This window comes from Dryobates pubescens, chromosome 25 (genome assembly GCF_014839835.1).
Source record: "Dryobates pubescens isolate bDryPub1 chromosome 25, bDryPub1.pri, whole genome shotgun sequence".
Taxonomy (NCBI): domain Eukaryota; kingdom Metazoa; phylum Chordata; class Aves; order Piciformes; family Picidae; genus Dryobates; species Dryobates pubescens.
The window spans coordinates 10,406,056-10,428,929 of record NC_071636.1 but is presented as its reverse complement, the minus strand read 5'-3'; the positions used below and the strand labels follow the sequence as shown (position 1 = coordinate 10,428,929).

General features: G+C 39.8%; 1 protein-coding gene across 1 annotated transcript in view; it reads left to right on the top strand.

The window, feature by feature from the left end:
* The first annotated feature begins 205 nt into the window (after positions 1 to 205).
* TMEM132D (transmembrane protein 132D) overlaps positions 206 to 22,874 on the top strand; it is a 283,554-nt gene continuing 260,885 nt past the window's right edge. Inside the window, exon 1 of the mRNA XM_054173066.1 lies at positions 206 to 1,081. Within this exon, the coding sequence (XP_054029041.1) occupies positions 1,003 to 1,081 (79 nt within the window). The 5' untranslated portion in view covers positions 206 to 1,002. The remainder of the gene's footprint in view (positions 1,082 to 22,874) is intronic.

Below are 22,874 nucleotides of genomic sequence, written 5' to 3'. Positions count from 1 at the left end.
GCCTCCGCGCCCAGCCGCGGCCGGGGTCGGCTAGGACCGGGCCGGTCAGCCCCGCCCCGCTCCGCCCTGCTCCGCCCCGCTCCGCGCTCCGCTGCCCGGCGATTGGGGCTGCCGGGCTGCCTGGTGCGAGGCGGGGCTTGGGTCGGGTGCTTATTTATTTATTTGTTTCCCTCTTTTTTTGTTATCTTTCGCGAGACCTCCCGGCTTTAATCTCTGTCTCTCTGTAAATAGCAGCCGCAGCACGCGTAGGATGGGCCCGGGCCGGCGGAGGCGGGAGAGCGGGCGGGCTGGGGCAGGCTCCCCGGTTCGGTCTCCAGCCGAGCAGCATCCGCTGGGGCGGCAGGTCTCCGCCGGCCACGGTCGCTGCGCTCGCCGGCCCCGGGAGCAGTGAGCGCGTCTGGGGCAATGACCTTCTGCAGGGAGCCGCGCTCGCCCCCTCCCTCCCCTGCAGAAAGTCAAACAAGTCAATGAGGGAACTGAGAACTTAAAAACAAAAAAGAGCGAGCGCGCACCAACAGCCCCCTGCCTGCGCGTCTGGATGTTTGCAGGGCTGATCAGCATCACCTAAAGGAAAACTTTGTCACGCCCGGGTGTGCAGGCACTGGCTTTGTGAGGCGCAGGCTGGCCGCAGGCAGAGGGGTGTCCGCCGGAGGAGCTGGGGGTGCAGCCCCTGCCCGTTGCCCGATCCTGCTGGGGTGTGCCGGGGTCGGGGTCTGCTTGTGTGCTTCAGGCAGCTGTGGCTCGGGACTGAGATTTTAACCAGAACTGTTTCTTATTTATCCACAGAGAGGAGAGGGGTTTTCTTTCACAGCATCATCTGTTTTGAAGACAGGAGGGAGGAAAGGGGAGGGTCAAAGCTAAAGTAAGTCCTCTCTCGGAAGGAAATGCCTTTTGCGCTCTCCAGATGACCTTTTCTGAAAATGCAGCCTCTCCAGCTGACCGATTTTTATTTTGACAAGAAAGTGTGTGAAACTGAACCCTAACTTCTCCACAAACCTTAGGATGTGCGCTTCTGGGATTAGCAATATGGGGCATCTGTTGTCACCTCTCCTCTTGAGCCTGGCAGCAGTTTTTTCCAAAGGTAAGTCTCAGCCTCTTCTGACTGTTTCACTGCATCTCGTTTCTTGTTTATTTTGCACACACAGCTTCTGTCCCCTCTATCTGTAATGCTTTGAATGTTGATACCCACAATTCATGCCTAAAAGGCTTGGGGGGAGTCATGTGCTAGCCAAAACCCAACGTATCGTGATGGGAAATCCTGAGTGGCAGGATTTTTCCTTGGTTGACTCTGAGAAACAGTCTGCCCTTTTACTGATGCATTTGTTACCCGTCTATTATACTTTTGATCAGGTAGTAGATGCTGGTGATGAGCTTAGCTGGTAACTCAGCTTTGGATTGCAAAGGGTTTGTTATCTGGAAATCTGAAATCTTCAGTGCTACAAGCTACTTCAGTTAGCTGCCCCACTGTCATCTTCTGGGCAATCTTTCAAATTAAAAATCCAGTCTCTCAGAATGGTTGGCAATGTTCTACTGGACCAGAGAAATAAGTGCTCGCTGAAATGCTGAAGAGCTTTTATGAGAATCTGAACTCTAGGCATCTGTTATTCTGCATGCCAAACAGAGTTTGAATGTCCTGACATCATGACTTCAGATGACTCAGTGATACCTTCTTGTTGCCCTCGAGTGTGTTTACAGTAAGAATCAGAAAACCATCACAGAGACAATGCACACATTTAAATCCTCCTTTGAACGTAAAGTTTTCATCTATGGACTCAGCCAAAGGGTGAATGCATTTTTTTCCCCAAGACTTGGTTTAGATGATTCAGAGCATTCCTGTGGAATATAAATTAGGAGAAAAATATTTCTACTGAGAAGACATTGTGCATCAACAGCTGTATTTTGGCAGAAAAACAAAATTAAAGTTCAGATGTGGTTAGTCTTCAGAGAGGAATAATAGCATATGCATTTAGTCTATGATTTTGCAAGAGTTATGCTTGTAAACATCACTGTTTTACAAAGTATTAATGTCAACACCTTTTTTTTGCTTAACTGAATTATTTTTACTAATTACTGTGTATCCAGAACTGAAAAGACAAAAGACAAAATACACATCTGTGTATTTCTGTGGTGGTTCCCTGTATCAAATTCACCTATCCTCCTTTATTTTTTCCCTTAGAACAGGTTAAGAAATAAAGGAACAAAATCATAAGCCTCCACAAATATTACCTGAATGCAGTGCCTACATAAGTATAGTTTTAAAGTTGCAATTGGAAATGCATTAGCAGCAGGGATTGAAAGTCTGATTCTTTTGAAAAGATTGCTTCATTCACAGTGCACACCAGTAGCTCTTGATTTCCCAGCTAGGCTGTGAATTCTGTGTTTTATTATAAGCAATATCAGTACTTTGGATAGGCTAGCAATGCAGTAAGAAAATTAACTTTTTAATCTCCAGGTCTTTTTGGGGTGTTTCAGCTTGCAGCCTTAACACTGCATTAACATAGTGTTTGACTGAGATTGCAGGTTATTCCAGGATTGGAGTATGAGTGGCATTTCAGTCCTACAGAGCACACTGTTTGCTTTATTGCCAGCTCAGCAATTATAACATTCATATGTGATTTTATTCTTAAGTGTCTCTTACATCTCCTTTGAAAGCTAAACATAGGCAGAAAAATCAGACTTGGAAAAGAGGCCTCTAAGGTGGAAAAACAATGCTATAAAAACTGATGAGATTTTCTGTGTATTGTGGTTGTGAAGTCTCACTAGATCTGATGTGTCTTTAAACCAGCTACACAAGATCCCATTAGAATTACTGGTATCATCTGTGCTATTTAGTTTGTACTTCAGATATCCAATATTCTACCACCTGATTGGTTTGACAGCAGGTTTAGTGATACAGATCTCTGTCTTCAATGCAATTGTCTACTTCTATACCTGGTTACAGACTCCATCTGTACTTCTGTGCCTTAGCACACTCTGAAAAGACCAGAGTGTTCCAGAGATTTACAGTATAAAGTTGACAGTATAAAAGGCTGATCCACCCCCACCCCATAAGATGAAAAACCAAAAAAAAAAATAATGAGGCTTGATTACTACTACAGGGAATGTTTCTTTGATGCCTTTCTGTTGCTGATAGAAAAACTCTCTCATTTATGACACGATGACAAAGTTTTCCTAAAGAGATAAAAAATCTTTTAACATGCAACAGCAATCAGCTGTCTATTGTGTACAGGTCTGTTGCTGATTACTCAGAACCATGGCAACGCACCTTTTTACTGCACAGTTTCCAAATCTTTCAGGTAATAATGTTGAATTCTTGAGAATAGCGTTGCAGTTTTGCTTTGCTTTTATCTTGTAAAGGCAGAAAATCACTCCAGCCTGAGAAATCCAAAGTTGTTTTCAATAATAAGTTTCATGTGCCTATCAGAACAATTTGTCACTGATGGTGGAATCCATACATATTGTTAATCTAATTATATATCTCTGTGTGTGCATATATATGTAGACTAAAGGACAGAGTCCTACGAGGAGAGGCTGAGGGAGCTGGGGTTGCTTAGCCTGGAGAAGAGGAGACTCAGGGGTGACCTTATTACTCTCTACAACTACCTGAAGGGAGGTTGTAGACAGGCAGAGGTTGGTCTCTTCTCCCAGGCAGCCAGTACCAGGACAAGAGGACACAGTCTCAGGCTGCGCCAGGGGACATTCAGGCTAGATGTTAGGAAAAAGTTCTATACAGAAAGAGTGATTGCCCATTGGAATGGGCTGCCTGGGGAGGTGGTGGAGTCGCCATCATTGGAGGTTTTCAGGAGAAGACTTGATGGGGTGCTTGGTGCCATGGGTTAGTTGTTTAGGTGGTGTTGACGGTTGATGGGTTGGACGTGATGATCTTGAAGGTCTCTTCCAACCTGGTTTATTCTATGTATTCTATGTATAAGGCTATGTAAGTGTAGTTATGGAGGTAGTTGCATTTCACAGTTTTGTCTTCAGCTAGGAGGTTTCTGCAGTCCTAGGGAGCCAACCCTCAGTCAGTTGGAGATTTTTCTAAGTGATATCAACTGAGTAAAATATTCTTCAGAAATACTCAATTAAAAAAATGAGTCCAGTTGATATTAATGAAAAAACAGACTAATACAACAGCCCCAGTAATGTGGGCATTTTCCCCCCTTGTTAAGGGGATAACCTCTCATTGGAGTAAAGTTGAAACTTCAATGCTTTCCTTGAACAACCTAAGTCTATGATGAACTGAGCATCTCCTGCAAGACACTAAACAAATTAAGGATGTATATTGTGAGAATTAAGATTGAGGACCCTTTTATGTTATGTTTGTTGTCCGATTAAAAACCTTGATTTAGTTGAGTTCAGGTCTAAGTAGACAGTAACAAAACAAGTGAGTATTTTAATGACTTTTTTCTCTGCGTTCTGGTGGGAATTCCTTGTTCTTTTCTGTCATCCTGGGCTGAAGTCTTCCTGCGAGTCACTTTCTAATGAGATCTCAGGCCGCAGAGCTGCTGTTTTGATTTTCTTTATCTCTCAGTTTCTATAAATGTTGAGGCTTGGCAACTGTCTGAGGCAGGAGTACCTTACGTACCCCTACAAGTGCTCCCCACAGGCTAGAGATGTGAGTAGTATATGTGCAGTGATGTCTTCTAGTATAGGAAACTCTGTGTGTGGATATCTCCCAGAAACCAAACACTCAAATATTTGTTTTTCACTGCTTTATAGGGGAGAACTAACTGGATATTTGGATTTAAATTGCCTGTTTCCTTTGGAATTGTCCATGTTACTGAATCCTTTGAACCCTCTTGATTTCCATTGAATCTTATACTGTGAATCTTTTGTCTCATTGTGGAAAAACTCTATTATTTGACTTTGTCTGCATGATTTTATTGATTCCGTGATGATACTTAGTATCAGAATTTGTCATTCTGTCCACATTGCTGAATGATGATTTCAGGCAATTACAGTATCACAGTATAACCAAGGTTGGAAGAGACCCCAAGGATCATCAAGTCCAACCTGTCCCAACAGACCTCACAACTAGACCATGGCACCAAGTGCCATGTCCAATCTCCCCTTGAACACCTCCAGGGACGGTGACTCCACCACCTCCCTGGGCAGCCCATTCCAATGACGAATGACTCGCTCAGTGAAGAACTTTTTCCTCACCTCGAGTCTAAACCTCCTCTGGCACAGCTTGAGACTGTGTCCCCTTGTTCTGGTGCTGCTTGCCTGGGAGAACAACAACTAAGTTCACAAAGATATATAGGAAGCCACTTCCCCTTGCTTTAATCTCACTTGTGCATCCACTGGCTTCAGTGGGGGTAGTGGCATACAAAGAACTACACAGTCAAGCTTGTTAGTTGTGGTCTATCATCCAGCAGGCTGTGGGTCATTTCTGAATATCTTTGTGTGCACTGAAGTGCACCCTGGACTTGATATAAGCAGAAACACAGAAAATGATAAGCTGAGGGGTACAACCAGCTGTGTTTCAGCACTACTGACTTTGGAGTTCATTACTCTGGAATACAGCTAGTGTATCAGTAAGGGAAAATAGTGCTGTATATGGGATTAAAATTGAAGGCAATTTTATCAGTTTTACGATATATGGTCTTTTGTTGCTTTCTCTCCTTGGTGATGGTTAAACAGGAGTTGATGTCTGAATTTCAGTTCATGTTGATAGGCTTTGATTGTGATGATGAGGGACAAATCATTTGCTCAAAGTATCAGTGCTGATGTTACTTGTGGACAGACTCATCATAGGTACCTGTTGCTCTGTGTAATTGATGTGTATAAAAACATCATTGCATGCTGATTTCAGACGAGCACTACTTAACTGAGCATAAGTGACAGGTGTGGTCAGTAAGAGTTTTCCTTGTAAGCTTTCCCTGTGTGCATAAACCAAACATGTTTTCTTAAAAGCCCAAAAGTTAAAGGAAATCTTTCTAGCTTAATGTTCAAGCTCTTCCCATAAACCCCAAGTTTTTGTACTTTGTCCCAGCTGTATTGAACTTAAGAGTTGTTTGAGGCATTATACAAGGGAAGGGGAAACTAAGTTATACCTTTCCCCCCCCCGCCTCCCATTGTGCTTCTTGCCACAGTGTACTTCTGGGACAAGCCCCATTCCAATTTCAGTAAAAATAATAAATTCAGAACTAAATTTAAAAATTCTATAGCTATACCCATGTTTTATTTGTCAGCTGCAATACTGACTTAATGTGATTTGCTCTCTAATGCTTCCCTGTAATGTTCTCATCTTTTACTTCTGTCTGTTCTTTTATTAGTTACACAGGACTGGCGGGCTCAGTGACACCAACCAATGTTTTAGATATTAATAAAAGCATTTTTATTCAATAAAGATAAGTTTTATTTAATAAAAGAGAGAATCGAAAGATAATTTGATTTTTCATGCTGCATTCACACTAAATGAAGCTCCTGAGGTTGTTGCAGATGCCAAATCTGGTGGCAGTCTATCGCAGGTCTATGGATACATAAACATGACTGCAGACAGATTGATTGCAGAGAAGCTGAAGAGGCAGCTGAGATTCATTGCAGGTTTGGTTTAGAAAGTGTTACATTAAATTACTTGATTTTCACCAGTCTTTGTAATATTACCTGCTGCATTATTAATGGCAGTTCAAAATGAAGTGGATTTTAAATAGTTCAGAGACATTTAGATAGCACTAATTATTAGTAACAGATTCAAAGTACATATTTGAGGATGTTAGGCTACTTCACCCTCCTCCACAGGGGGGAAGTTAACTGTAGAATGAGAATTGACTTCTTCATGCCCCTGATTTCTTTTATTGAATATACTTAATTCCAGAGTAAGGTGTTAGATGGTGGCCCCAGAGTTAATGGATCGAAAGTCTTCATCCTCCAAAGAGGTACAGGCTGTGTAGTATCTATGCAAGCTTCCACTTTCTACTGTAGTAGTGTCACTTAAACTTGACCTAGAGGGTTCCAGCTTTGTAATATAAAATATATCCTTCTGCTGATCCACAGTGAGTGTGATCCAGAGCTCAGCTGGTACATGGGGTTTCATTGCCCCTAGTAGACTTTAATTCAGAGTGTAGACAGAGTTTTCTGGAGTGGTGTGTTTCAGCCTGTGGCCCACACACCAGTGGTGATTCATAGAACATCTGAGCAGTTTTGTGAAACCAGTGCCAGAAACGTTATGCATGCAAACTAGGGAAAAAAAAAAAAAACAAAAACAAAAGGAGGAAATAGAAGTAACAAGGATGCTTCCAGAGTGCATCCCAGTTTGTGTTTGGTTGTAAACAAAGACTTTTGTGACAATACTGTGGAAGATGGTTTGGATTTCTTTCAAAAAGTTAGATGTCTCTTGTACTTAAACGATTGAGAAAAACCACTGTATTGAGGCTAACTAGTGATTTAAATTATTTCTTTGAACTGTTTGGTATTCTCAGTACTTCAGACACAATCACTGATGGTGTAAGTGTTTCTAATCCACTGTAGCATAGGTTCACTTAAATCAACATTGAGTAGTGGTTCAGTGAAGCAGTGTAGGAGTAGTCTGCCAGTCACTTAATGGCATCTGCGCGGTAGGGTCAATTAACTTCCTAAAAGGCTTCTGCTGTACTCACAGAGGATGTTTGTTTGTTCTTACACCCTCACTCTTGGTTTTGATTTAGTTGTTTGTTTCTTGTTGTTTGTTGTTTTTTTTTCTTGTTTTTTTTTTTTTTTTCTTTTACTTAGAAAGGTTTCTGGAAGGAGTTTTTTTGTGTTGCAGACAGTATTCTCCCTGAAAGTTGCTCAGAAAAATGCACATATTTTTGTTTCTTGTACATGCAGAGACGGTTGGTAGCAGATGTATCTGTTCAAATGCCACATTTCCCCAAACCTGCAAAATAGAAGACCTGTTCCTTCTTCCTGTAGTCACTTCACCTTCTCGCATACCCACCTAGCTCTGTTTTTAAAACTACTTTTAATTGTTTTGTTTTGTTTAGTTAGTTGAAGATTTATTTGTAAATAAGGAGGGTTTTTTTTTTTGTCACAATGCTGTTTAAAAACATTTGGATAAGAAAGTGTTCCAGAAATTTGCTCTGCTAATGTTTAGTAATCATTTCCCATTTAATTTATTCAATACTATTTTATGCTCATTTACTTTTCTGCTAATGGTGTCTTTTAATCTTCATAGGTCTTCTTCTCCTTGGTGGAATATAGTGGGCTTCATTAGTTTGCAGTTAGCACAAGCGAAATAAAGCCACATGTAAAAATGACCATATAGACCATGAGAAAGGAGAAGAAGATTGAATAATACAAATTATATATATATATATATATATATATATATATATATATATAAAGTAAGCTATTTATGCAGAAAACAGTAGCAGGGAGAATAATATTACTCATGCCAAGCAGAAGTATGGAAAGATGTCAACACACATTATTCTTGGCTTATACAACTTCACAGGATAGACCAAGGAGCAACAGGAGAAGTGTGCTCTCTAGCTGAACCAGGATGTTCTACAGTATGTCTTTTGTCTATTTGCTTTCAAGGTAGGCAGACTGTTGAGCAGTTAATCTGCAGACCTCTTGCTGAGGAGCAAAGCAGATGTCCAGATACTCACACAGATGAGACTGCATGTCTTGCATGCTAAAAAAAAATCCTCTGAGTCAGAGAGTTTAGTCTTGTTTAATTCTGAATAATCTCAGACCCTTTAATGTTGTTGGTCCTCAACATCACTTACTTGCTTTTATTTATATATATTTTAAAAGTGTACTTTTTATGTCTTCAGTATACATTGTGTAAATTCATTGTATGAGAGGAGGAATCCAAAGTTGTCAGAGATAACTAGCCAATAGTGTCTCTGAATATTAATCCAATCCATAATACAGTGGAGGAAATAATGCCACTCAGCCTTCATTCCACACATTTATCCAAGGCTCTAGATCAACACATAATTTCCCCCATTTTTCCACTGAGCCATAGTGACTCATTCCTTTTGTATTCAAGCAAAGAAAACAGTGGTAATTTACCATTGGAATACCTGTAATTGTCCTTCAGAGTTTTGCCATTGTGGCAGTTTTAGGCGGATGCCTAGGAAAATTTCCCACAGATTGAGTAGAAACCCACCACAGCCTTTCTGTCATAATGTAATCAGTCTCATTTAGTTAATTGTAACTTGGCAGTACACATTGGGTGACTGGTTTTCCTGTCTATGCATGGCAAACTCCTGTGTTTAACTTCCTGCATTGCTGTTAGCAATGTGAGGTGTATTGTCAGCTTTCCCTGGCGTGAAGGATGTCTTGGTGTTGCAGTGAATTATGTTTTGAGCTACTGTTGAATTAACTGTTCAGTTCTGACAAAACTTCCCAGTGTAACAAATGTGTAAACCCACAAAGTATCAGCAGTGACCGTCCTGTCATCTTTAGCACATTTTCAGAAACAAAAATGGGATCCAGTATTTGCAGGTTCACAAGTCTGGAGCTCTTGAGCTGAAGAAGGATATCTTTATGTGGTCAGCAATATGGGACTTGGGGCAGAATTGGGCAATCCTAATCCTGCCCAGTAGAGGAAAGAGGTGCATACAGACTCTGGAAGTTCATTACCATACATTGTTACTCTGTGAGCAGCATGCCTTGGATACTTTTAGTTTTCACTAATCTGTCCCATTTACACTAATCTACACAGTGTCTGTTCTGTTTAGGATCTGTTTAACTCAGATCATAGGATCTCTTTAAGTCAGAGTTAGGTGCTTTGTTAGGTGTTAAGCTTATCAACTGAATTAGGCTCATATGAAAACACTAGAAAATCTTGGTCTACCTTATGTAAAAGAGAATGGAAAAGCAATATATGAAAAAGGAGTGTCTCAGAATCTACTGCTGTGCTAGTGTACACCCAGTATATAACTAATTGAAATTTGTCATCTTTTAGACTGTAGTGGCAAGGCCACTATTTCCAGGTGTCTCTAGGTTTCTTTGTACCCATTCTCAGAAATCCTGCTGAAATGCAACTGCTCAGCAATCCTGCAGATCAGGGTGTGAAAAGAGGGCAATTGAAAATTTAGTGGGAACTTTTCAAATCTCTAGTCTTTCTGAGTTGTGGTATTCTTTTTAATGACAAAGAATAGTTACACTGTCAGTGAATAACAGTAAAAGCAAGTTAGAGCTTGATATGATGCTCTCCATAGGTCTTCCCTTTTTTAGGCAGGGTTTATCTGTTAAGGTTCTTTTATTCCATATCATTTTCCATATTATTGGGCAAAGAGTGGTAAGGCTATCAAGACTTTAGCTGTGCTCTGCTCTTTCCTTTGTGGTTGACTGTGTCCCCTGCAGCAGTTGTCTGATAAGAGATGATTTCTTGCATACTGAACACTTGTGCACAGTAGGATTCTGTTATATACTTCTGACTCTTTGACACCATCTGCCCAGTAAAGTGGTTTTAATGGGTTTCCACTGAGCCAGCCTGTACTACAGCCGTGACAGCATGCTCTGTATTTTTACAAATAAACAAAATTTCTGCAGGAAAGCTATCCATAAACATTGGCTTCTCCAACAAAATTGAGGATTGCATACTGTTTGGTATTTTATGGGGGCAGACATAGCTCTCTTTGATAGACTTTAAAATGGGAAAATGATTGATGGCTTGGAATGGTCTTCTAATAGTACTAGTTTATTTTTTATATGACCTTTAAAAGCATTATTTCTTGTCCCCCCCCCCCTTTTTTTTTAGGTGGCTATTATTATCCTTTCACAGAAATACAATCCTTTTACTTTGTTGGTGTTTCCTTCTCTATGAAAGCTGAGGAATGTGGTGGTTCAAGATGGTGATTTAGGAGTCGGAGTACCCACTGGCTTTCTGTAACCTTTGGAAAATCAGTTCTGTGTTTTCCCTTTCCCCTTTAAACTGTCTTATCCACTCAGAACACAAGTTGTTCAGAACAGGACCTGGTTTACTTGCTGCTTATACAATACCTGTACCTCTTCTTAGATGAGAATATACAATTTACCACATTAAAATGATTAATTAGTAGTGGCTGAGTTAGAAATTGGAAAGTGGCATTCTGATTGGCCTGATCACTGGAGAACATTAACAACTCAGAGGCCAGTAAGAATAGAGAAGAATTGTGGGAGGGGGGAAAAAACCCAAAGATAATCATGAAAGCATCTGTGTGATTAAAAAATTCTAAGAGCTTAAGTAGATCTCATCCCATGATGTTACAATTAATGATCTATCTAAACCTTTTCAAACAGCAACATGATAAAGGCAACGTAAAAAGCTTCTTATAGAAAGATGTCATAAAGATGGTTTTATATTTCTTTCTGCTATAATCCATGTTACTAAACTACTGAAGATACCCACCAGATTTTGGATATCTGTATTAATAATGCAGCAAACCACTTACAATGAAAAAATGTGGGGGCTTTTTGGCAGATGGTACAGATTTCCTTCTCTGCCCTGTCAAGTCTTTGAGGTTTATTTTAAGCTCCTTCATGTTAGTACATTGCAAATATAGTGAACAGTGGTGGTGATGAGGTCAGCTGATGAAAGAAACTGTTGAGTAGTCTCTTCTGTTATGATGGGACATGAAAACTGGAACAGTCAAAATAAACAGATTCTTCTGAACTTCTGAGCTTACTAAATAAGAACACAGAGAGAATCAGACAGAATCCTGTGCTGTGCTCCATAAGTTCTTTTTTTTCTGAATTACATGGACTGTGTGCTTCACCCAAGATGAAGGTTTCCATCTGAAGCATGAGTTTCTTTTGTCTTCTCTATGCCCTGCACATTACTAGTACAGGTTTGTAGATCTCTGTAGGGAACCAGTATAAGGTAGCTGAACCTTTCTTTCTAGCTGATTACTTCAGAAAAACTGTTGCTGAGGTCCCCAAGAAAAGCAGTCTTCCACGCTCCTGTGGCATTTTGAGTGAGGCAGTTTTTCAGCCTTCATACAAAAGAACTATCCACAGCCGTCATTAGCTTTGGAACCTTTTGAGGGCAATAAAGGCAATTAACATTCTTAACCTGTGGAATATGCACATGGTGGTACCATTTGTGGGAAAACTGGCAAGATTCCTTCTTTGCAGCTGGAGAAACAGACAGTTCCATCATCATTAAATAAATGGTCAACAGCAGAGCTGTATGTACAAAGTTTTCTGATTCCATCAAACTTCAGTCTTTGCAGGTTTTCTTACATTCTTCTGGCTGGTTTGGTTGAAAGATCATGGACTATCTTAGTAATACTACATTCAAGTGCAGGTTCTCTTTGGGTTCTCATCTTTGCATCCATGTAGAATTCTTTGGACTTGCTGTCTTTTGAAGTCTCCCAGCTTCTCAAGGTCCAGCATTTGAAAGGGTTCAATTTTAGGTTAGAAAAGATATAAAGTAAACATCACTATGAATTCTCTTGACAAAGCAAAATGGTAGTTCCCAAACGTTACCCAGCAGGTTGGTAATTTAAGTGGCATTTCTGCTCTGTTCTGTTTGCTTTTGCTAGTGCTTGAAATGCTAACTAAGGTAAATACTTAAAATCTGTGATCCTTACCCAGATGTTTGCTGCTGCTGCTACCCTTTTCCCTCCTTTTTTCCCCCTTTGTCCTGTGTAACTTTGGATATTGCTGTAAATGTTCCCTGCTGTTTCTGCTGCAGTGGTTTAAAGTACCTATATCAGCATCATCTGTGTCTTTTCTTGCCTTTTTGTTTAGACTCTTTATCTGAGTAGCAATAGATCAGAGTAATGGTACAATAATCACTGTTGAAGCATTTATTTGTTTGTTTTCTTTCTATTTATATGCAGTCATATGCTCCTTTCATCCTTTCTGCTATTCCTATCAGAATTATGCATGCGGTTTGGAACAGACCCTGAAAAAGGAGAAATGCTTGTAAGAGGAGAATATAAATATAGCAGACCTTTGTTACAGTATTTGTAGTCTTGATGCTTAGAATGTCTTTGTGTGCATTATAGGTTCTCAACAAATTATCAGATTGCATCAATAATCATAAAAAGGACGGTTCATGAAGAGACTCTTTTCAACTCTACCCTTTTCAGCAGCTTCAGAAAGAATGATGAATTTGGCAGCATATTTGCAGTGCTAACAAATCTGGGCTTTGGCAGTCTGAATCAGGAATAGGGAATTCAAAAGTGGAGATCCCTCTCAGAGACGTCCTGATAGTAACTGCCTTTAGGTGCAGGGGGAAGCATTCGTAGAGCTCGGACAATTTTAGCTGTTGCAGTTGATCATGGGATAATCTTTCAGGCTCTGTCAAACATGAAATATTTATGTCCTACAAGTTATATCCAAAAGGGTTTTGGGAGATAGTGATCACGAAAAATTCTGCCCAAAATGCAGAGAGCCTTGCAGGATGTTGTTTAGTGTAACAGGACTTCTCCAGTGTTTCAGTTCATACTGTGCATAGCTAAAGCCCAACCTTTTTCCTAGTAAGTGCACTCTCATTTCTGTTTTCAACTTGAGAACAGTAGCCATTCTAGATTTCCTATCTGTGGTGACACTGCACTGTTCCCCTGGCCTCTTAAGTGTGGTCTTTGACTTGTTGCAGAGTTTTTCTGCCAGTTTGGTCCATTTGTCAGAGAAACTACACATTCTCAGACTTGTTCTATCTTCTGTCAGACAGGTGCTATCAAAATCTCATCTGGAGCCTATGGAATTATTATAGCCGTTTCAGTTATATTTTATGCTTCTTTGACATCTGTCTTAGGAATAGCTGATCTATTGGATTTGTCCTGGTCTAAATCCTACTGGTCCTTTACAAATGCTGTTTTCTGGAACCTCTTCATTTTCTTCTCCAATGACTGAATCAATGTCTCTCTCAGACAATCAGTTCTTGTATTTTCTCTTGCCTGCTTAAATACAGGTACTGTTTTTCTTCCCATTGCAAGTCCAAGTCTTGTTTTTAGCACTGAAATGAACAGAAGGGACTTGCAGGAAAGCAGACTATGTAATCTTAGGTTTTGAGATGACACTGAACTTGTATTTCTGACCTGTAGGAGTTACCAGAAAATAATTGGAAACCTAGGTTGGGAGCCCAGGAAATTGAGGGCAAGCAAGAAGAAATTTATGAAAGTTGGGAGACAAGAAGAAGAAATAAAGATCAAACTCTGTATTCTGTTCTGTGCTACTACTTTGCAGAGTACAAACTGGTAGTGAAGAATGGAATTGTGAAGACCGCATAACACTGAAAATCAGATTATCTGCTTCCTGTGCTCTGTGGCCTGCTTCAGGCAGATAATAACTGCACAGACAATGCCCATCACCAGAACAATCCCGGGAGGTCTAATGTCCTCAGAATCCCTCACACATGCCTGTACCATAGCCCATAGGCAAGTCACATATATATTTGACCTTAACCTATGAAACTGGTATTCTGCCAAACTGCAAAATTGCCCTCACAGTAATTAAAGCCTAAGAGGACACTCCCTTCTACATGAAATGGTCAGAAGTCAGAGGTTTCTTTTTCTGAGGAGGCTCTGGCTAAAGAACTAAGCTGAAACAGGGGACTGGGGAATTGGGCATCTACCATACAGTCAAATAGTGGAAAGCTGGAAAAGAAGCTTTGCTCTGTTCAGCAGAACAGGTGAAATACTCTGGAATTTTTAAACCAGTGGGACACTGTTTAGTGTCAGACCAAACCAAATATTGCAGTGCTGCAGTTTTTCATGGAATAAATAAATCTTAATTTCTCCTAAAATGCACTCAAATCACAATCAGCCCAGATAAATTTTTTCTTGTTTTCATAAAAATCTCATATGAAATATTTTGTACTTTATTTCACCTGCTTGGAAGGAAGAGGAAAATAACTGGCTCAATTACTTTACATTCAGTGGTTGAAAGTAATTCCTTTTGCTTTTGCAGTAAACTATTTTTTCATTTGTGTGAGCCTCTTAATTCTCACTTTTTTTTCCAGTAATAAATGATTTTCTCAGCATTCTTTCCTTTGCATAATGGAAGGTCTCCCACTTTGCAAATGCCCTTGGTGTCCTTCCTTGACCTGCTCACAAAAGGTGCCATTGGAAATTTTTTTGTTTCATTCTCAGTTGGAGTAGATTGCACAGCTTTTCCAATGGAACTTGCCTTCTGCCCTGGACAAGTAGTCATCAAATGTGCTGGTAACAGAGAAATGATGCATTGTGTGGTACTAGAGATACCATGCAACTTAGAGATAGAAATAATGAACTGACATAGTATTTTATATTGCAGTGAAAACTGTGATAAGTGCTGTGAAAACACAGCAAGGAACAATAAGTCTTTTGGAGTCAAGGTCTAGCTTGACACCAGAAATGTGCAGAATTTTTGTAATTTGGCTGTAGAAAATGGTTTTGACAGACCTTTTCTGGAAATTACAAAAAAAAAAAAAAACAACAAAAAAGAGGAACAGAGATGTAGTGCTAGCACAGTAGCTCAACAGTGGTGCTTTCCTGTATCTTAGGTGTTGAATTTTGTTCACTTAATTCTAGACTGCAAGCAGCAGAAGAAAATCTCTAATCATTCTTTACTAGGCTGAATCTGACCTGAAAATGAACATGAGTGGTATGGCACCTCAGCAGGCCAAGTCAGCCTCAGCTGGGGCTGCTGCAGTCTCTCCTCCTTGTGTGGCATTGGCATTTATGTACTTGAGAAGTGAACCATGCAGGGAGCTGATGGGTCCATCTGAAAACTGATCTTTTGTTTTTTTCAGATTTATATAGGATTTCTTTTTGCAGTCCCCAGCTCCAACAGTACTGCAGCTGAGGTGGTTCAGCTCCGTGATCTAATGGAAAACTAACCCACCAAACAGAAAAGCTTTCCAACAGATATGAGATTGTGAATAATTTCACCCTGAGGCTGCTCTGAGGTGAAAAAGGGCTGAGTGTGTGCCTCTGTAGCCTGCAGTTACGCTCTCTTTTTGTGATATTGAGCTGTACTTCCAGTAATCTGCTCTCAGACCTTTTTATTCTTGTTCTCTTGTAGGAAAAAACCCCACCATAATTATGGAAATCAGATGTTGTTCAAGCTTATGGAATGGCACAGAAATGTGTCAAAATAGAAAACAGTTCATCAGTGATCACTTGCTGTGCTTATGATTGTCATTTTCAGCTGATAAGCCTTACCAAAGTAACATCTCATTCCTTCTACACACCTGCAGTATGGTGAGGAAGATGCAGGACAGAAGAGTTTCCAGGAAGAAACTGGGATTTTATTTCCTTGCCCCAGTCACATAGCTGTGGTCATTTTCAGCCATCACCAATAGCTGTTGCAACTGTTTCCAAAAAAGCTGAGCATCCCCCTTTCATAATTGTGGATCACGGCCAGCCTAGCATTTTCTCTTTGGCTTTCAGTTCCGTACTAAGCATCACAGACTACTATTGTATGAGATCTCTCACAGCTGCCTATCACCCAGGCAGTTCCTAGTTCTTAGTCACTTACTTATTTTTTTCTTTCCTTATGAACTAGTGCTGTGACTAAATTGGTAAGTCTTAATGGCTCATCATATCTCATGAAGGCTTCCTGTTCCTGACCCTCCTTTTTCTCTTCCACTGCCAGAATACACACGCTGGTAGACAAATGCCATCTGGGAGTTGTAAATCTGTCACAAGTACCACTGCTATTAGTTTGTGTGTGTCAAGATGCAAGGATGCAAGGACTCTTACAAATGCTTACTGATATGCATCAGAGCTGCAATTGTCTTGTTTGTTTGTTTGTTTTAATTACATCCATCTTGATTCTTAAGGCATCCAGCTTTTAGGTCAAAGTCTGTAAGATTGCAAGAGCATTTTATTTTATTACAGGGGAATGGTTAGACCAGCATGGGGGCAAATGGCTGTTCGAGTCAAGGACCAATTCCTAATTATACCTGTGTGCTTCCTTAATGAAATGCAAATAAATGATTTTGTTGTGTGAAAGTAGAGGTATGATATTTATTTCCAAGTTCTTTTCAAGATGTCAGCATGTAGCCCTGAGGATGTGAAAAAAAAAGGTAGAGCTTGTCAGCCTCCCTGGCTGCTCTGAATTAGCCTGAACCTATTGGAAATGAAAGGTTCAGAGAGCACAGATGGAATAGATTGAAGCTTTGAGTGAATTGAAAGGGCAAGTTTACTGGCTAATCATGATCTCTGTGGGCAGAAAGATAGCTAATAGATTGAAATTGTCAGACATTGTGAAATCCTTGAAAGAACTGCTTAAGGCTTTTTGCTTTCCAATTCTGGTCTATGGTATCCACCTTTTTAATTAAAATCTCTTTTGTTTCCACGTAATTAAAATAAAATATGGAAGCCCACAGCCTTTATTGAATATGTGAAGCATGAACTCTTCTTACCTTGTTTGAGTTTTTTCTTTCTTTTAAGATAACAAAATTGCATCTGTTTCATGATTGTATTTCATTCTGTAGATGAAGGCTAGATTTATTTTGTTTTAGAAACACTTGGCCTTATATTTAAGGGCCAAAATGAATGGCGAGCTTTTCAGTCAGTCTCAACATTGACATCAGCTTTATTGAAAGTCCATCCAGAGATGTCACAGAGAGAAGTGGTGAATGCTAAGTGTTTGTGAACCATCCTGCACTGAGGGAGCAGAGCACTAGAAAATCTAGATCTTGACTCTTTTTAAAGCTTCACTACAGCTCCCAGCTCCATAGATAGAATCTTGGCTGCAGTTTAAGGATACTGTTGTGGCATTAAGAATACTAACGTTACAACAAAAGTTGGTGGAAAGGTCTCTTAAAATCTGGATTTAATTTGCTTCACTTAGAGAAGGGAGTGACCTTGTAGTTTACAGACAATTCCATTTAAGCAATTTTTTTAGCTTAAAGCTAAGTGAGAAGTGCAGCTTCTGTTTTGCTGTTTTATTCTGTGTTTTTTCTCTTCAGACTGATCTTTAAGAAATGCAGTGAGCTGTTATAATCCACCTTCTGATACAAATTTTCCTGATTTGAGAGGCAGGAAAAAAACCCAGACAGTACAGTATAAGAAAACCCCAGCATAATTGGTAATTACATTGCTGTTTTCATTGTCAGTAGCAGCATATTTTTGTTTTTAATTCAGAATTTCTTTTCTGCTGTATATATTCAATTTTGCTCCTCCTGACACCTGCTGCTGACAGAATTTCTTAATCTTGAAATTCAGTGACTGTCAGGTCACTCTCTAATACCTTAAAGTCCACAATTCACTCCAAGCTGCCACAAATATGGACCTTAAGATTGCTTTAAAAGGATATTGAACTAGGTTTACAGTTATCACTTCCCCCACCCTCCATTTTTAAATGTTAGAGCCAAGTCTGAGTTTTGCTGAAAGACTCAAATTGATGACAGAAATTTCTGCAACAATCAGTGTTCTTACTGTGAAGCCCTTTAACTTCTCCAGTCCCTGCAATTTGCTCTAAACATAACAGCCTCATATAATCTTAAAATATATGATGATATGCTGAAGGTTTTGAAGGCCTTCCTGATGTCTTCCAATGCCTTTCTGAAGACAGGTGCTGTGGTTATGTTTTCTTATCTTGAGTGCAGCACGTGACATAAAATTCTAGCTCTTACAATTGTCATTGACTGCACTGTGACCAAGACTTCTTCCTCCCATTACTCTTGAAAAATGAGTTGGAGTGGGTGGAAATAAAGCCAAATAGGTGGTTTGTCCATTGACTGGAATGTCATATGAATGAAGTTACATACTCATGCCTACGTAGCAAACCCAGTTCTTCTGCTAGATTTCACCATGAAGAAAAATCTTATTAAAATAAGATGTTTTGCTGCTTTAAGGACAGAGTCAGTCACCCTTAGTCATGCTTTGCAAAAACCTTACTCACCAGAACCCCCATCAAGATTCACACAATGACAGAAACTGACTTTTCATAGTAGAGAGAGGAGTTATAGTAGGATAAAGCTAATGTGGAGTGGTAAGTCTTGTACTATTTATGAACAAAAAGTACCCCAATTTTAGATAAGCATTTGGAATGGATACAATTCCTGAAGTCTTAGTCCTGTCCTAAGTCACAACACTGCGTCATGAATGCTACAAGGTCTTCCTTGCTTTGGAAAAGGTGGAACGATGCATTAACGGCATGAATTCAATAATGAATAGATGGGCAAGTGCATTAGTCATTAGTCTGTCTAATCTGGGAAGTGCAGTGTTTTCCAAGTCTTTGAGGAACCTAATGAGCTATGCTCAGGGGCTGTAGGCCAGACTCCCTCGCATCATCTACAGAATTGTCCTTAGCAGCCCGGTGCAGGCAGCCAACGTGAGATGTGTAGAGGTTTGTCCATCAGACTAATTATTTTTCAAGCCCCCCATGCTGTCTGAAGGAACGACTACAGCCTCACCAGCTAACGCCACTATTCTAACACTTAGCTTTTTTTATAGGTAGTAATCAAATCTCTCAACTCACAGAAGTGTAATGTTACTTTTAAAGGTATTAATGTGCAGGAACAGTTAAGTTTTGAGGCCTCAGTTTCTATCTCTTTTATGTTACAAGTTCATGTTACTGCTGTTGCCTGCAAGAAGTCTCTTCTAGCAATATTCTTTTGGTCTATATCTACTGACTCTTGTGGGGACCTGTAGTGGTTTGAGCCTTAACTGGAGTTTAAGAGCTCAGATGGTAGCAAACCAAGTATTCCTCCCCTGCCCCCCCTCCTTTTCCTTGATAAGGAAAAAGGAGAGAAAGGAAAAAAAGGGGGTTAGGGGAAAAGAGAAGGAGGTAAATCTACCAAAAAATAATCTGGAGTTGGTTTGGAAGTAGGAGAAGTAAATTTTTTAACAACAGCAACAACCACAGAATATATATAGCAGTTACAGGGAGGGTTTACAAGGGTAAGGAATAAGGACAAATAGGAAAACATACAAACCCAAGCTTGGATGGCCTTATATTTCCCTCCATGTATGTGGACTCGGGGGACCCCTCCTCCTGGAAGGGGGAAACCAAGTCACTCCCTGCTCACCTGGATCAGGTTTCTTTTGTCCCCTGGGGGAAGCAGGGCTCTCACAGCCCTTCCCCCAGGATTGGTGTAACCCAGCACAGGAGCTATGGGTTCCTTCATATCTTCCTCAGCTTGACATCATGCTTGAGGTTTCTAAGATGTGGAGGGAAATAAAAAAAAGTTCAAATGAAACACCAGAATCGATTTCTATTCCTATAAAGTTCTTAAAACAAGAGAGATACCAGGCATGTATGTATTGAGCGGCTTAAACTGAAATGGAATAGTGATATTGATGAGATTACCAAAAATCTTAGGACATGTAGTGGAAGTCTTGTCTGCAATTGGAGTTTAGCATTAAAAGGATAACATTTGGATTAGAAGTTTCAGGAGGGTGGGAGCAAGCTGCAGCTATGCCAAATCAGCCCTCTGTTTTCCTGGTTTCTGTGAGGGAACATGGAGGGACTGAACATCACCAAGCCCTGATGTACTTTCCAAGTGGAATCACATTGATTGGATTATTCTTAAGGCTTTTATTGATCATTGAATTGAATTGCATTCTCATTTCCCCATGATTGTACAAATGACTGCTATCTTGCAAGATAGTTTTTATTGTTCACAAATAAAGCAGCAGAGCTTGTTTCTGTTGGTTATCACCTTGGTAATTAATAGCACATGTTTTCCAGTTGTAATTTTTCTGGTTTCAAGTTAAACAGGTCCTGTTTTGCCTTGGCAAGGGGCCTTCTCTTCTATCTAAGGATGTCTTTAGAGCCACACATTGATACCCTTTTAGTGCATTAAAATCAGCTCATATCTGAGCCTTTCTATGACACTGACAAGTAGGACTTCATACAGACCAGTCCCTCGTTTAGCCAGATGAAGCTGTCATGTAAACAGCTGTAGTGTTATTGGGATTGCAATTATTTTAGGTAAGATTCCAATCTACTAATATCATTTGGGTTATGCAGTCACAATTAAAATCAAAATTTGTCCCTTTGTTTTATTTTAAGGAACAAATCATGTCTACTTTTGCATGGTTCTTGGGCTCCTTTGGAGAATAGCATTGCTTGAGCACCTGATGGATTTGCCTAGTTTAGAGCAGTCCGTGAGTGTGAAAAGAGATGTACAGACCTAGGCAAAGTGGCTTCTTCAGCTGCATCTGGGAGTAATCTAAACTAAATGCCTTTGTAATCCCTCTTCTTTCTCCCCTCAAACAAACAGGCATGCCAAAGGCTTAAGGTTTTTAAGTGGGGCAAATCGCTGCTTACATAGTGCATTAGAACCAAAGGATCTCCTTGGCTGGCCATCTTGTCTGGTGTGGTGGAAAATGGTGCCATGGTCATTCTTTGTGGATGGTTATTTCCCTTGAAAACTTTTACTAAAAAAATGTTGATTTTCTCCCTTGGGTTGAGTACAGTCCCTGTCTGAAATCACATAGGAAATTTGTTTCTCCTTCTCTGAATCTCTATCAGCATGGTCTGATTTTTACAGCACATTTGACTTCTTTGGTACCACAATGGTTATGATTTATTTTAAAGAGACTCTGTGTCTGTGGACAGCTGTCTGTATCCATAGCCACAACTTATTTGGGGTTTCATATAGCAACGTTCCTCCTGGATGCCTCACCTGTATGCTTATTTATACTGTGAACAGTGCAAGGAGGATGGATTCTCCTGAGTTCAGAATTCTGCAGGCCTAAGACCTTACAGTGGATGCATGACATGATAAGTGGATGAAACATCTACAATGAATTATTTCTACATTTGCAGCTATTTTGCACAATATCGAGCATTCTATTCTTTAAAAAAAAGAAATGCAGCCTTCTTTAAACTGCTTATGGGACCACATCTTTGTGGTCAGATTCAATAGATTAGCGCATGGAGCTACAGTCCTAATGCCTGAAACTCTCTTCAACATCCTCATAGTGTCCATAAATTCCAAATGAATTATTTTTTTTTTCCAGTAACTTATGAGGTAGATCTTGGCATAAAGGAGAATATTTAAAGAAATCAGAAATTAAGTGTTTTAATAAAGAGTATTTGAGACACTGGGACCCAATTAGATTTTGGTTATTATTAATTCAAGGCAGGGGGAAAAAAAAGTGTAAAATTAAGACAACCTTAGCTGAAGTTTATGGCTTTGAAGAAAATGGTGCCTCAGAGGAGCAGTAGGACTCAGGCTTGATTAAACTGGGAGTTCAGAAATTCTCTGCACTGAATGAAATAAAAAGGTATTCAATCTAATTAGATGACATTGTGGAGGGATATAAGGAAGAGAGGTATTTCTGACCTGTTGGCTTTTTATATAACCTTTAATCCAGAGAATGTGTTTGTAACTATTTTGGTACATTTATTTTTCATCTCAAGGGAATTTGGCTTTGATTCTAACATTCTGATAGCTTTGCTTCTAACCTTCTTGATAGCTGTGCTTAGGAAAATTTGAGGAGAAAACCATCTCCTGGTCCTATTACAATATACAGGCTTTATGGAGGCTTGCTCTGTAACTTTTCCTAACGAAAGCTCACATTTTGGTCAAACATATTGCTTCTGTTTTGATGAGGAAAAGGCATTTAGGAGGAAATACCTCAATTTTTCTGGAGAGATTTCTTTGTGCTAATGTATGTTAGCAGATGCTCATAAAGTCTAGAATACCGGCCAGCTGAAGCCAGTAAGAATCACTCCTTTTATATATTAAGGCCATATTTTTTGTTACTGTGATGCAAAAAAGGAAACACACCTTTTACTGGAATTCCTTTTGGGTTATGCCAATGTAAAAGAGAGATTTAATTCTGAAAATGTGTAATTCAATGGAATGGTGCCTTGCACTCATGTGGTGGATTTGATCAGGTAATTTTGGACCACTTCACAACAGAATTTTACAGCATATTCTGTCCAAAAGAAAGGAGAAATCTGGGACCAGAGTACAGACTTCCTAGATCCCACTCCTCCCCTTTCTCTCTGTTACTTTAAACTGCTTTCCTGCAGTGTTGATTTCTAAATATGCATCTAGT